The sequence below is a fragment of the Crassostrea angulata genome, chromosome 10 (assembly GCF_025612915.1).
Source record: "Crassostrea angulata isolate pt1a10 chromosome 10, ASM2561291v2, whole genome shotgun sequence".
NCBI classification, from domain to species: Eukaryota; Metazoa; Mollusca; class Bivalvia; order Ostreida; family Ostreidae; genus Magallana; species Magallana angulata.
This window is the reverse complement of record NC_069120.1, coordinates 5,396,023-5,411,233: the sequence shown is the minus strand read 5'-3', so window position 1 is coordinate 5,411,233 and position 15,211 is coordinate 5,396,023. Positions and strand designations below refer to the sequence as shown.

At 36.1% G+C, this 15,211-nt stretch overlaps 2 protein-coding genes across 2 annotated transcripts; one reads left to right on the top strand and one right to left on the bottom strand.

Annotated features, from left to right (window-relative positions):
* Window positions 1–1,990: 1,990 nt before the first annotated feature.
* LOC128166529 (progestin and adipoQ receptor family member 3-like) lies at window positions 1,991–5,634 on the top strand. The gene is made up of 6 exons (XM_052831766.1): window positions 1,991–2,369; window positions 3,152–3,314; window positions 3,464–3,616; window positions 4,223–4,420; window positions 5,260–5,350; window positions 5,443–5,634. The coding sequence occupies exons 1-6, from the start codon at window positions 2,119–2,121 to the stop codon at window positions 5,568–5,570; spliced, it is 984 nt and encodes a 327-aa protein (XP_052687726.1). The 5' UTR covers window positions 1,991–2,118; the 3' UTR covers window positions 5,571–5,634.
* Window positions 5,635–7,042: 1,408 nt separating this feature from the next.
* LOC128168123 (ATP synthase subunit d, mitochondrial-like) lies at window positions 7,043–10,893 on the bottom strand. Its single transcript, XM_052834230.1, has 5 exons — window positions 10,687–10,893; window positions 9,077–9,173; window positions 8,424–8,501; window positions 7,674–7,736; window positions 7,043–7,485 (listed from the first exon to the last, which is right to left on the bottom strand). Exons 1-5 carry the CDS (start codon window positions 10,824–10,826, stop codon window positions 7,174–7,176), a joined length of 690 nt encoding a protein of 229 aa, XP_052690190.1. The 5' UTR covers window positions 10,827–10,893; the 3' UTR covers window positions 7,043–7,173.
* Window positions 10,894–15,211: the final 4,318 nt, after the last annotated feature.

Sequence of the window (15,211 nt, the reverse complement as noted above, 5' to 3'; positions counted from 1 at the left end):
CAATATATAGGATTGGGAATCTCAAAGAATCACTTATTACAATATATAGGATTGGGAATCTCAAAGAATCACTTATTACAATATATAGGATTGGGAATCTCAAAGAATCACTTATTACAATATATATGCATGGATACCAAGATACCAAGTTTTAACCTCAATTGACCAAGTTAGATAATTAGATAAATGGATGATACCTATACTTTATGTTTGACCTTGGCCTTCATTTGAACAAAACATCAGGAGGGGGTTCCCTTTGTTGGACAGTGTTAAAAATTATAGGGAAAATAAATATATTGACCAAAATACCACACATGAACCCCTCCTTTCACGTAGATTAGGAATCAGACTTCCACTTTTTCAGGGGACGGGATCAAGATTGTCTCAACACAACCCCCCCCCCCCCCCCCCTGCACAAAATTGATGCTGCGTGCCTGTATTGTAAAAAAAATATGGCTATGAAAAAAGGGAGACAAAAAAATATCAGATTTTGTGAAATGTGTGGTCTGATTAGTCTTTAAATAGTTACCCGACAGTGCCTATATTTATCCCACTCCAAAGGAAGCATTGCACAAAAGTTATGAAGAAGGAAGGAGAAAAAGAGATAATTATATTTGAATATATATCTGTTTTAATCTAGTTTAAATATAAAAAAAAATATTCAACTCTTTTTGTCTCGCTTATTTCATGCGGATGTTGGTCGAATTTAATATAATGTCATAAATTTACTACATTGATACAAATACGTCGTCTTAGATATCGTGTGTTTTTCATGCTTGTAAATTATGCAGAATATAGGGTGGAAAGGATAATATTAGCTTCGAACAGACCTTCAGTCTAAAAGACACCCGGAGAAACTTTTTGTACTGAGCGTGAAGAAGTTCATATACATAAAAGAACTTAACATTATGAAACAGGATGCACGTGTCTTTTTCTTTGGACCGTGCGCTCAGGTAACATACATTCAAATGAGTGAAATCGCCTATTAAAACTGGAACAGTAGTATCACCTATTTGAATTTTGAATAAACCATATTACTTATTCCAACAACAAAAAAGGGTAACTTCCCTCCTCATAAAATTCCTAATCGGGGGGGGGGGGGGGGGGGGGGTAGCGTGCTGTACCTTTAACTGTAATAACTGCAATTTTCTAATCATTTCAATTTCTTACATGCTACCAAAATGTAGGGTCGGGAAGGCAGCTTAATTCGTGATACTTCAATTCTAAGTTTAAATAAAAAATAATGTTTGCTGCGAGAAAAGGGGGGGGTGGGGGCTGGCCCCTCCCTGATGTTACGTGCCTGATAGTTATGTCTTTGCAAAAAAAAGTTTGGGGATGTAAACTAATTACCATATCTATATAATAACTTATAAATTTTAAAAACAAATTCTAATATATAAACAAGCTTATTGATATTCACAGATTGTCAAAATCAGATAGCCCCCCCCCCCCCCCGAACTGCGAATTGACGCACTTTCAAATAGGCCTATATACAGCCCTGGAGTAAGTCGGACAAGTAAATCAAGTTCATATGGCTCGACGGTTAACCATGGGTAGACACCGCCTTCATCAAACCTAAGATGACGGTAACGTACTACCCAAAGTCCACATAAGCTCTTAGCTTGATTCCTGCTTCACTTTATCTCCGTATTAAGAACCTGTTTAATTTAAATTAGTTAATTTTCCCATCATTTTTACACGCTACCTACAGAAAGTGGGATGGGGCAACTCATTTAAAATTCAAATTTCTACGTGTATTATGTAAATTAAAGTTCGTGTTTAGAACAGAGAACAAGTGGGGGTCCCCCCCCCCCCCCCCAAGCCCCCCGATGCTACATGCCTGAAAAAATTACCCCTTTCGAGTTAACTTTGCGTGTTGTTTACAGGTTATTATGGAAGATTAGCAATTTATATATATAGCCTGGATAAATGCATTTTGTATTATTTTGATTTTCCCGCGAAGCAAGTTCCTGCTCTTTAGCAAAGGAGGAAGAAAAGTTATTATACTTCCGTTACTATGATTCCGACAAAGGTGCTTGTTTGTACACATTTCTTAGCACACACACATGTCGACAGGACAAGGACCAATTTGCAGATTATTTGCAGTTATCAGCATAAATGATGGGCCGGACAGGAAACACAGAATACGTGAAGAACAGACAGAATCTCACAAGAAGTGCAAATTCGTATCACATCCTGGATATCGAGATAGACAGTAATATCAACGCGTGTTCCAACAATATTTGTGATGTATCTCATAAAGAAATTCCCCTCTACAAATATACAGACATTCCAGATTTCCTCCAGGGAAATCCTTACGTTATTCACGGTTACAGGGTTATGCTTCCGTTTAGTCTGTGTTTGAAAAGGTAAAGATTTAGATGTGTTTATTTAGAATTTTTACAAATGCGAAATAAGATAATGACAAGATTTGGCTTGGCTAGAATACATTTAGAGGAAGAGGTGTTTATCCACTAATGCATTTGCCTTCGGGCGTTCCTTCAAAACTATTTCTGAAATCCGGTTGGGATACCGTCAATCAGCTTCACTTTTAACTTTCAAGCTGCAGGTCTGTATACGTGGTATAGCTCCCATCCAGACTGAAAAAATTCTGGTGGGCAACCTGGAAGCAACAGTTTTGTACATGCCAAAAAGTTGTAATTTATGGTGCACAAAAACTTACGCTAGTTTTGGACTGATTAATCTTTTTTCCAAACATATCCTTTGTAATTTAATATTCAATTCCCCCCAAAAATAGTCTGAGATATTACTACATATAGTGTCACTTCACTTGCCTCTGATATTCACATGCCCTGTAAAGTGCAGTAGTATTCTATAGTTTGTTTACATGTCAAAATGGCCACTTCAATCTGCACATGAATTTAACATATCCATTTTCTGAGGTCGATTAGCCCGTTTAAGAAAAATTCTGAGTAAGTATTTAGTTATGACTTCATCAGTAAATTGTTAGAAATTACATGGTACATGTACAAACAATTTCCACAGAATTTGTGTAGAAATAAGGTTAATCGGTCCAAAACTAGCGCAAGTCATTGTGCGCAGTATTTTTAAGGCATCTCTATATACCAATAAAAAATTTAATATGATTGCTTACAAATATATTAAAAAAACTTTTTAATTTTTATTTCAGTATATTTGTGTGGAGCAATGAAAGTATTAACATCTGGTCTCACTTGTTGGGCTTCCTGATATTTCTACTTCTGATGGTTTATGATAATTTGATCATTTTACCTAGAACTGGCAGTTCTTTTTCTGATTATTTTGTGGTATCACTTGGATTACTTTGCTACCAGGTATGTAAATTTAAATCTCAATTTAATTTTTCATTACTCTCATTGTTCTATTTGCACACTTTTTACACGAAGAATTTTTTCAAACAGATAATTTTTTGATTGTATATATACATTACAATATCATAATTTAATGTAAATTGTATTTGTAGGTGTGCATGTTGTGTTCTGTTGGTTTCCATATGTTTTGCTGTCACTCTGAGCGTGCCAGTCGTCGATGGTTAGCTGTGGATCTGACCGGGATTTCTCTCGGGGTCATAGGCTGTTACTTGCCAGCTGTTCATTATGCATTTTATTGTTTGTCAGTAAGTCTATAATTCCTGTAATGCAATAACATTAAATTCTGTTAAAGAGAGAAGGATAGCATTTTTGTTTTGCCCAAAATAAATGTATTGATTTTCCCTTTCTATTTCATGATCCAACAAGAGCAATGGGAATGTAAATACTGAAGCATTCCATATCTCATGAGCAAGGGGCCTTTCAGATATTGCAGAACATTTTCACCGTTACATATTTAGTCATAGATAATGCTACAAAATTGTTTTCTATAGTCATTGAGTGTGAAAACTCTATATTTTAGCTTCCATAATCTAAAAATGATATACCTTTGTTTTTAGCTGCTAAGAAAACCTTCATTGAAATTTCTCTATATTAGTGAGAGAAAATAGATTGTATATGAAATACAGGAAAACACGCTTATAACGAAGTCCCAGGGACGGGCAATTAAACTTTGTTATAAGCTTAATTCGTTATATCCGTCAAGATTACAACATGAAATAGAGTCTTGGGGAATGAAATTCACTTCGCTGTAAGCGTCAATTCATTATAAGCGTGTTCGCTATAACCATGTTTTACTGTAATAAACTTTATTAATTAATATATTGCTGACTCCTCACATTTTGTTGTTTCAGGTTTGGAGAGACGTGTATTTTTTTATCATCACAATACTCACAGTCAGTACGATTGTGATACAGCTCCATCGAAAGTTCTTCTCTCATGGCTGGTTCAGATACAGAATACTGATCTATGTGTTCCTAGCAGGCTATGGCGTTTTACCAACCATTCACTGGGTTTACCTTAATGGAGGGCCGCAGGCGGAAATAGTACAGGTAGGCTGGCTGCATGCTTTGCAATGTGAATGAGTAGCAAAAAACTGCAAATGCAAACCCTTAATAGGTGTTGATACCTAAGAAAGTTGCCAAGATACCTAGGTAGCAGACTTTGAATCTACATGTATATGTGTTATGCAATTTCATAAGATACTGATTTGGTGATAATCATATCTTTTAAAACATCAATATAGTTTTACATTCTATTCCTTTACTAGAAAATCCAAAAGGAACTGCATTTCCTGCTAGTTTAGACTTCTGATCTTGGTCAGAAGTGTCTAAAATTTTAGTACCGTATATAAAATGCTGTTAATTCCTTATATTATGCGAGTACTTAATTCCGCGATCCCGGTGTTTTGTATCAAATCGCGAGAATAAAAAATCGCGAAAGCGGAACTTTTTTCCTTATTTCTCATAGTTCTCAACTCTCAAAGAATAATGGCGAGATTTAAAAATCCGCGATGTTGCTCCTCGCGATTTTACGAGGACATTAATTCCTCGCGTTTAATTAGGAATCTACAGTATACATGTTTCAAATGATGATCTTTATTTTCATAAATGGTTTACTCCCTTTTTAATTTAAAGTAAATGTATAACATTTTCTAGTGTTTTACCAGCAGATTTTAATCATGACTGAATTGCCTGGTTCATGTTCTATGATTGTTCTTTTCATTCTCTCACAGAAGTTTTGTGTTTCACAGTAGCCTGGCTTTCCAATACTCGGCCTACATTTTATATGCATTGGGTCTTTTATACTATAATGTATACATATTGTATCACCACTGTCCACAATGTATAAAAAGCAGTATTTCATTAAGATCTTGTTTTGATCTTTTCAGCTTTTCATTCCAAAAGTAATGACCATATATTGTGCAGGAGTTTTAGCCTTGGTGTTTTATTTAAGCAAATTTCCAGAGAGATTTCTACCTGGTAAGAATGTGAATTGTCAACCAATACAGATTACTATTGAACTCAATGCTTGTAGATTGCTGTATTGTGAATTGAGATATTATTCTTTTCAGGTTCATTTGATTACATTGGTTCTAGTCATCAGTGGTGGCACATCATTGTGGTGGCAGCATTCATTTACTGGCATTTTGCGGGTCAAGAAATCTTACTCTATCGACAAAGTCACCAGTGTCACATCTAATTGTTTTGTTACCAAGATACTTTGTTAATGAATGTAATAATAATAAATTATTTTAAAAATTCAAGATGTTTTGTAGAGTGTATTTCAGCCTAATGTTTTCCAGAAATTGCACATGTTAAAAAATGTCTTATGTGTTATTTATTGGGAATTTTTTTTTACCAGCGAATACATGTACACTGTATAAGAACTGTAAATAGTCATAAAATCCTGTGGTGGGTTGTTGTTGTTGTAAAGCTTTCCATTACAATTCACAAGGTGGACCATATACATGTATATCCATCTAATGGATCAACTTAACTGCTAAGTTTAAAAAGATTGACATGAATTCACAAAAGTTTATTTGGTCGCCATATTAATATTGATCACTCCTCAACTGCTACTGGGGTATATGTACCAATCGAGGAAGTTACGATCGGTTGCATTCTGATCAGGCACTCAGGGTGCAAGGACTTCTAAAGTACAGTACTGATCAGACCCAACCTAACAGAAAGTAAACCCCAACTAAACCCTGGGTTTACTAGAGTGGACCCAGAGTAAACCCAGAGTGGACACAGAGAGTAAACCCGGTCAGAAGTATACCCCTGAAAGCAGATGCTAACTGTGTATTAGAAATATACAAGAGGCAGGTATTACAGACAGCGGGATGGTAAGATAGAAGACAGGTCTGCTTCACACTTCAATGCATAAATTTGACCTCAATAGCAATTTCCAAGTAAACCTCGAGTGGACCCAAATTTTCAAAAAGTAAACCCAGAGTAAACCCAAAAAGTAAACCCAGGGTTTAGTTGGGGTTCACTTTGGTGTTAGGTTGGGTCTGATCAGTACTGTATGGACTACACATTTTATGTTTATATTTGAAAAAAATAAAATCAAATAAAAACTACAATCATTAAAAAGGAATTATTCCTTGAAAGAGTGCAAGGTATCTGCACATTATCTTACACACATACTGCTGTATAACTTAGTGTGCACATTGAACATGTGTCTTTCATACAGAGTGCACAACATCTCCAACAAAACACTCCATTTTCTGAAGTCTGTGCTGTCGTTGCATGATCTACTGTGGTTTGAGCATGTGTGACTACATTCCAGCATTATCTTTGACTCTCAAAATTTGAGGGCCTGGATTTTACTCTGTTTTGTTTTGATTTTTAGTTGATATTCCTTACCAATGCATTGGTTAATCATTTTTTACAAACATGTTTTTACAATTTTTTCTGTCCAATGCAACTTGTTAGGGTGAATAAAATACCTGAATGCGGTGAAGCATAAATAATACCTTACAAACTAGGTGTGTAGGGATGTGCGTAACAATAAAAATCATAAACCAATATGGCAGTAGTCCGAAAAAAAGGGAAATAATGCATATTTATGAATTCATGTCAGCTTTAATGTTTCAGTTGATGGATTAACATTACAAATGAGAAAACGGAACTTCCCTCTGAATCTTTAAAACAATACCCATAAACAAATTTGAGTTTAACAGAATTTATTATGTAATACAATATGACCGAATGTGATACGAAACACACTAGTCAGGTTTTCTGCTCTAATCACAAACAGCAGAAATTGCAAACACTTTGTGAGTTATGAACTGTCTACATTATTTCTCAGCTGGTTTGGAGTCGTCCATCAGAAACTGTTCCTCTCTCTTGAACTGTAGGTTCAGATTTTCCCATCTCTGGCTAATTTCCTTGGGAGGAAAGAATTCCCATTCATTGTTGAATCGGTTTCCAAGTTGCCACTTAGGGTACCTGTCGAAACCATAGGAATATCCAGGGAACCACCTGATTCCATAGAACCTACCCTCCGATACAGGTGACTTCTCGTCATTGTTGGAGGCATCCGGGAAGTAGTAACACAACATTTCCCGCGACATGTGCTGCATGGGAGGTAGGCTGTTGATGGCCTTCATCTGTAAGACACAATACACTGTACACAACATGGACAAAAGGCTACAGCTGGATATAGTAAGTTATGTACACATTTAATGTCATGTAAACTTTTGCATGTGGGAGCTATCAAAGAAAAATCCACTCATTTTATTTTACTATTCTGAGCAGCACACGAATACAATCAATTAAGTGCACAAAAACAATTTACCTTGAGATCATTTTCAAAAATGATCAAGTCCATTTCCTCAACCATGTCTTCCCCACTCTGTGACTGTGTAGATGAAACAGAAATGAAAGTGCATAATTATGTGTAAAATAAAGACGAGGTCCAAGGAGCCACATTGCTTACCATTACATAATGATCACATATAAATTAATATCTGTCAAAATTGAAACATACAAGTACACCTACAATATTCTGAATCAACTTTATCTACGATAAAATGTCATAAAAGCATAGGATAATTATCTTAACAAGCAAGAAAAACAATGATGTTGCTAATTATTGGCTTTAACCTTACTGTATAAGTAAATACAACAATGTTATGTGTTAATCATAGTCATTATTTCAATATTAATAAATAAAGGTTTTAAAATTAACAACCCCCCCCCCCCCCCCCAACTGAACCAACCTCAATTTTTTATGTTTGACAGTGATGGCCTTAGTTTCCAGGTCTTATTTTGATGACAATACATTTCTGCAGTTATGCTTGCATATGAGTTATGATAATTAAACATATTCTAAAATTCAATCGAAGAATTTTGTTACTTTTAATATACAGTATAACAAGGTTACAGCTTAAACTTTTTATGAGTTTATTCTTATGATGAGTGAGTTAAATTTCATTTAGTCTTATGATAGTTTTATAAACTTATTACATGTAGTGATAACAAATCAAGTTTTGGATGAATTAAAATGTTCCTCCATGACCTTTTCCTCTGTGTTCTGTCTACTTACAATTTTCCTTTTCTCCTCCTCCAATGTAACCTTCTTATTGTCGGGGTCATTGGGGTAAGGAATAGTGGCCGAAGTGTACTGCAACATTTACACATACAAAAAATTTAATTGAATTACAATTAAGAAAACTTTACTCTACAGCTTTTGATGTCATTCATATTGAAACACATTTATAAAATTTTTTATTATACTTTCATGTTAAATACTGAAATCTGATTGGTTTAGACGCAGTTGATAATCCGTTCTATTACCCTCAGCATTAACAACATACTTGGCAACGGGTAACACAACAAATTGTTACATGCGCATAAATTATGTGCGTACGGTTCGCCGTAGAATTCACGTCATTTGTATGTAAAAGCAGTTAAATTTTCTCTTATAATAAGACATTCAGTATAATAAAATAAATAGTGCCTGTTTTGGAGGATAACAGTTGAAATTGACACCCCTCGAAAACCTACAACCTTCTTATTGTCGGGGTCATTTGGATAGGAATAGTGGCCGAAGTGTACTCGAAAACCATTGTCAACCTCCGCTTCGCGTCGGTTGACAATGGTTTTCTCCGGGTGTCAATTTCAACTGTTACACTCCCAAACAGGCACTATTTATATAAAGTTGAACTCAAGATAATAAATAGCAGTGGATTGACTCACAAATTTCTCTAGTTTATCAACAAAGGCTTTGTCGGGTATCCTGCTTTTGTAATAATCAAAATCCACAGTTGGCTTGGTGTCAGGTTTGTTTGTTAAGCTATACAAAGAGAAACATAAAATACACAAACTGAAATGATGATCAAACAAAACAAAAGGTCTCAATATTTGGAAAGTCTTTCAATCAAATTTATGATAAAACTTAAATAATCAGGATAAAAACCAGGCATTACTACTGTATATAGTTGTTTTTAACTTTATGAATGGCCATATTGAAAATTAGGTAATTTAACTGAGGCTTGTTCAGCAGAGTGGGTTCTCACGAGCACTTACCAAAATCCCCTGTACCTACAATACAAATATTTTGAAGAGAGCTCGCAAGCATTTGCTCTGCTGAACAGGCCCCAATATTCCCTTTCAGACTGTATCAATGATCTTGACCTTTACCAGTCATCATAACCTTGACTTGATAAACAAGACCTAGGACCCAAAACATAGTTAATTATTCAAAAGGAACGACAGAGTTTTAAATTGACAGAATTGTGGACATTCTGTTAACATGTCGCAGTACTTCTAGGCATTTGGCCAGTACCGGTAATTGAGTAACTAAAGGCGAGCTGGATCAAATCCTCTCGGGAGAACTTGTCATTATCCCTTTCCACCAAAATAAAAAGGGGTATTTGCTCATGCAAGGAGATAACCCCTATTTGTTGATAGCTCATCCAGTGGGACTTTTAGTTTAACCCTGTCTATAGTCTGTCTCAAGATATTTGTGGCAGTGCAGCACATTTGGACGATTTTTAATAAAAATACACATACATGTGAAAAAAGTGCAATTGAATACCGGTAGTTGAAACTCAGAAAGGGATAATTTCCAAGATAATTTCATTGACAAATTATTATCTTTCACTCATAAAAATTTACAGGAACGGAAACAGATTCCTTAGGGAGATTTATAATGGGGAATGTTTACATCTTTTCTCCATTCAGAATACACTCGGAATACATCGCGCAAATTTTCAATGTTATCATCTGGGCTTGCTGCAATACAAAATCCCCGTAGACATCACATTTTTTAGCATTGTATTGGAACCTGATAAGCGAACAGGGGCGTTTCGACTGAGAAATCTTGGAATTTTTTTATACTTTTGAATGAACGTCGTTTGAACCCTGAGATATTTATAAATATCAATCAATTAAGCAAAATGTGAATCCAGGATATCTTGTGACAGAGAATAACCCTTTGGGGCTTTTAATATGGGGCTGAATCTTTATCTGGTTTTCTTTGGTGCTAAACAGATACATATCTTGATTACATAAACAAACAGATAAAACATTCAAATGGGCATCATATGATATTCATATATGTATACAATGACAAAGGCATAGTTAAATGCTATATCATAAATAAATTGCCCCTGTACCGACAAAATTTACAGTCCGAATTATCTCTACATGCACGAAAAATACATTGTCAAAAATTTGTCTCAATTTCTTGCATTTTCTGATCTACTATAAATATAAGACCCATTGATTCTGTGATCAAATTGTCGTAACAGAAGGAGAATAGTTGATATTTTGTAGATGTCAATGTAAAAATTGTCAAGCCTTACGCTCCAGATAATCCTTGGTTTAACACTGCTAACTCTTTCGCTTTAGGTGCTACTTCTGCTGGAAAATTTTTCATAAATTCTGTCATATTAACACTGGATTTGGATATCCTGGAGCAACGGAGGACTGCAAAGAACCTCATTTTTGAGAGTTCTCCGGTGTTCGTCCACTTCTAAGGTGAGGACGTCAAAGTCTCTGAAACGTTTGGTGCTAAGTTAGCTTGTACTTCGGTTTTACATGGGAAAAACTTTAAGAGGGCTGGATGGTTGTGATGCTACATCGATCTCCTTGAAAAGAAGAGCTGTGTAAAGGAATATAGGCTATATCAAAAAAGTTTATAGCAGAAATCTAAAATTGTATATGAAAAAATTGGGATAAACCCTTAAGTTGACCACCCAATACCAGGCACGTAGCATCGTTTTTCAAAGTGGGGGGGCCAGACTCATCCAAAAAATCTTGACAAGCAAAAAAAAAAAAAAAAAAAAAAGGGAAATTTAAGCTTTTCCAAAATCTTCAAAATCCTAATCCGTGGGGGGGGGGGGGGGGGGGGGGGCAGTAACTTCAATTTCATTCCTCATTTCTTTACTTTCATATCAATTTTTTACATACTCCCAAAAAAGTGGGGGGGCCAACTCCATGATAATTCAATTTTTTATAGGTAAATTTTGAAAAATTTGTTGCTGCGAGAAAAAGTGTGGGGGCCAGGCCCCCCCTGGCCCCCCCTGATGCTACGTGCCTGAATACCCTTAATCAAGAGTATGGTTTATTTCTCTATTTTAGCAAACTGAACAGAAATATCATTTATTTCCCTTTATGAATAGAAATAAAGTATTGCAAAACCATAGGACAGGCCTATTATAACTTTTGAAGTGCGAAGTTTATGTGATATAATTGTTATATAATGCAACCTACATGTTAGCAATGTACAGTACACGTAGCTAGCTTTGAAATAAACTGACCGTATTAGCTAACGGCAAAGTACCGTTTTACACGGAAGTATGGTGTTCCGATGGGGCCACTTCTATGGGCAGCGGAAAGGGCAAAAAATACATTTTTACAAAATCAACGATAAACTAAATTCAGCAATCCAAAATAATATTATCAATGACCATAAATGCAAAACCAACAGTCTTCTTTGCAAAATAAATGTACATAAAAATCATCCAAAGATATCTAAATACAAATCAAGCACAAAAAGTAAAACCAACAGACATAAATGTAAAACGAACATACATCAACATGAAACAAGCGGACGCACAAATAAACGCCAGGTGGCGTTTTTTGGGAAGCAATATACGTCATCGATTATTGGAATCCGGGATGGTTCGCACCTATTTTGTTTCGCCCTGAGATGTTTCGCACCTGCCTCGGAGCGAAACATCTCACTGTATTTAGATATTTTTCTCGTATTATCATTCCTCTGAAATTAATTATTACCTATACAAGAATTGAAATATGTTTAAAAAAAAAAATTATTGAAACAGTGCTTGTCTTTATGCATGCATCGCCAAGAGAGCGTTCTTGCTTGATTAGGATTTTTATTTACTAATTTTATTAAGCCATGTCGTTTTATATGGTTCAGAACAAGAGGTGTGAACTGTGTAGTAATAACATTTATAGCCTGTTATTCACTTGAGAATTACCTGTATTTTTATAATGAAAAATTTGGGAATGTTAATTACAAATGTAAAATATTATATTGTTAGCATAGCTCTGTCTATGGGATCATTTAATTACATAAATTATCAGCTTGAACTTTACATTACCCACCCCCCTCCCCTGTATCCATTATTTAAACTACGCCTATTACCAGTCTTATTCTTATGGCAAAAGTCAAACTCGTTAAAAAAATTATTTCTATCCGACTTCTTTTTATTCTATAAATTGTTTATTTACCGGATGGCAGTAAATACAAAATTTACAAAGATGTCAAGTTGTAAATTTTGCATTACTTCCACCCGGTAAAATTAAAGTGATACGAAATGCAACAAATGACTGACAAATTTTACGTGAATAGAGGCGTGAAAATTTGGTTTGCTATAATTATCTATATAGATGTGCCTTAGCCTGACGGAAACGGAAAGTCATAAAATAAACATTTTGTATAAATTGTTATCATCAAAATATGCATAAATTAATGCATACAATGTTTTCTATAACGAAGTTTGATTTATTTTCCTACAGTCTTATGTATTGCCTGTACAAGTAGTTTGAAGAAAATTTAAGGCATGGCAGTATTCACGTCGCACTGGCGTCGGAAGCAAATTGAAAGGGGGGGGGGGGGGCTAGACTGATCCTCAGAAATATTGAGAGAAAAAAACCTAATTCCCAAAATCATAAAAATCCTAATCCGTGGGGGAGGGGGGGGGGGATGAGGGTGGGGGGAGTAAACCTATACTTCCAAAAGAAAAAATCTAACCTAGTACATTAAAAATTATTTCCCCCCAAATCATGAAAATCTTAATCCGTGGTGGGGGGTGGGGGGAGGGGGGGTGGGGGCTAGTATGCCTAAGACTCTAACTTCTCAATCTTTCAAGGTACATTAAGGAACAATTATATTTCCTGCGAGAAAAAGTGTGTGTGGGGGGGGGGGGGAGGCTGAACCGTCTATTCTGCTATGTGCCTAATGGTTAGGTCTAACTTTGCAAAATTAAAGCCCCCCCCCCCCCCCCCCCCCCGGTTCCGAAGCCTATGTGTCGATAAGCTTGAAGTATTCTGATACATGCACTTAATTTTAATTCACAATGTACATATATGTCTTGTAGCATTTTAAAATTTTTTTTTTCCAGATACATGTATTTGTATATCATCATGTTTATGGGTAACAAATAAATGACTTTTTTTATATATAAGACTGTACAATAATTGATTATACATATGTTTTCATCCGAATAGGAAATTTGGAACAAATGTACGAGTATAAACAGGTCATTAAAATATTATTTATAATTTTAAATAAATCATAATAAATAAATGGGAATGGAAATAATATTTAACCCCACGTTTGCTATAAGAATAAGACTGATAAAAATCGTAGTTAAATAGTGGATGCAGTTGGGTAATGTAAAGTTCAACCAGATACCGGTAATTTATGTAATTAAATGGTCCCCAAAATAGATCTTTGCTAACTATATATACATGTACATTTCTAATTACATCAACACTCCATTACATTACATAACAATACAGTCAGATGGTTTGCTCCGATGCAGGTGCGAAACATTGAGGTGGGAAACATCTCAGGGTGAAACAGAATAGGTGCGAACCATCCCGGATTCCAATAATCGATGACGTATATTGCTTCCCAAAAAACGCCACCTGGCGTTTATTTGTGCGTCCGCTTGTTTCATGTTGATGTATGTTCGTTTTACATTTATGTCTGTTGGTTTTACTTTTTGTGTTTGATTTGTATTTAGATATCTTTGGATGATTTTTATGTACATTTATTTTGCAAAGAAGACTGTTTGTTTTGCATTTATGGTCATTGATAATATTATTTTAGATTGCTGAATTTAGTTTATCGTTGATTTTGTAAAAATGTATTTTTTGCCCTTTCCGCTGCCCATACACTTCGACCTTCGCACTTTCGCCTTTAGGTCGAGGTGCGAGAGTGCAAAGTTGCGAAGGCGAAAGAGCGAATGTGCGAATGCGATGAAGCGAAAGTGCGAAGATGCAACGGCGAAGCGCGAAGATGTGAAGATGCGACGGCGAAGTTGCGAAGGCGAAGAAGCGATACTACTATCGCACCTTCGCCATCGCAACTCCGCACTCTCGCCTTCGCATCTTCGCGCTTTCGCCTTTTTATAATTGTGGAGCTCTCTATTTTAACTGTATAAAAGGACATCTATGGTGTTCCGATGGGGCCACTTCGACCTTCGCACTTTCGCCTTTAGGTCGAGGTGCGAGAGTGCAAAGTTGCGATGCGATAGTGCGAAGGTGCGACGGCGAAGGAGCGAAAGTGCGAAGATGCGACGGCGAAGATGCGAAAGTGCGAAGTTACGAAGGCGAAGAGGCGATACTACTATCGCACCTTCGCCATCGCAACTTCGCACTCTCGCCTTCGCATCTTCGCGCTTTCGCCTTCGCCTTTTTATAATTGTGGAGCTCTCTATCGTTTAAAGACAATTTTAGCTGTATAAAAGGACATCTGGGGCAGACGATGAACTTTTTAGAATTTATTTTCAACAGCCTGCACAGATCCATAACTGTTTCTAGAGGGGGGGGGGGGGTGGTTCGATGGATAATTATATTTGTCCGGGGGGGGGGGGGTCCCGAGACATATTTTGTAGATTTTATTATATATAATTAATAAAATTCAAATTTCCGGGAGGCTGGGATCCGGATCCTCTCTCCCCCGTTTACTGCATGTGTGAAGTTATAAATATTGAATTTTCCGGGGGGCGGACCCCTCTCCCCCTCTAGATCCATACATGAGCAAGGAGTGTCGCATAATGAAATTAGAATGTCACTGTGTTTGATCCACGGTAAACAGACAGCTGGTAAGTGACAGGAGTCTGGAAGTGCATA

What these genes read in the sequence shown, in the direction of transcription:
- LOC128166529 (XM_052831766.1), top strand. Translation starts at nt 2,119, where the DNA reads ATGATGGGCCGGACAGGAAACACAGAATACGTGAAGAACAGACAGAAT. An exon ending in TTTAGTCTGTGTTTGAAAAG is followed by an intron (nt 2,370 to 3,151) that starts GTAAAGATTTAG and finishes TTTTTATTTCAG; the next exon opens with TATATTTGTGTGGAGCAATG. An exon ending in CGCAGGCGGAAATAGTACAG is followed by an intron (nt 4,421 to 5,259) that starts GTAGGCTGGCTG and finishes TGATCTTTTCAG; the next exon opens with CTTTTCATTCCAAAAGTAAT.
- LOC128168123 (XM_052834230.1), bottom strand. Translation starts at nt 10,826, where the DNA reads ATGAGGTTCTTTGCAGTCCTCCGTTGCTCCAGGATATCCAAATCCAGT. An exon ending in TTGATAAACTAGAGAAATTT is followed by an intron (nt 8,502 to 9,076) that starts GTGAGTCAATCC and finishes TAAATGTTGCAG; the next exon opens with TACACTTCGGCCACTATTCC. An exon ending in TTTTTGAAAATGATCTCAAG is followed by an intron (nt 7,486 to 7,673) that starts GTAAATTGTTTT and finishes TGTGTCTTACAG; the next exon opens with ATGAAGGCCATCAACAGCCT.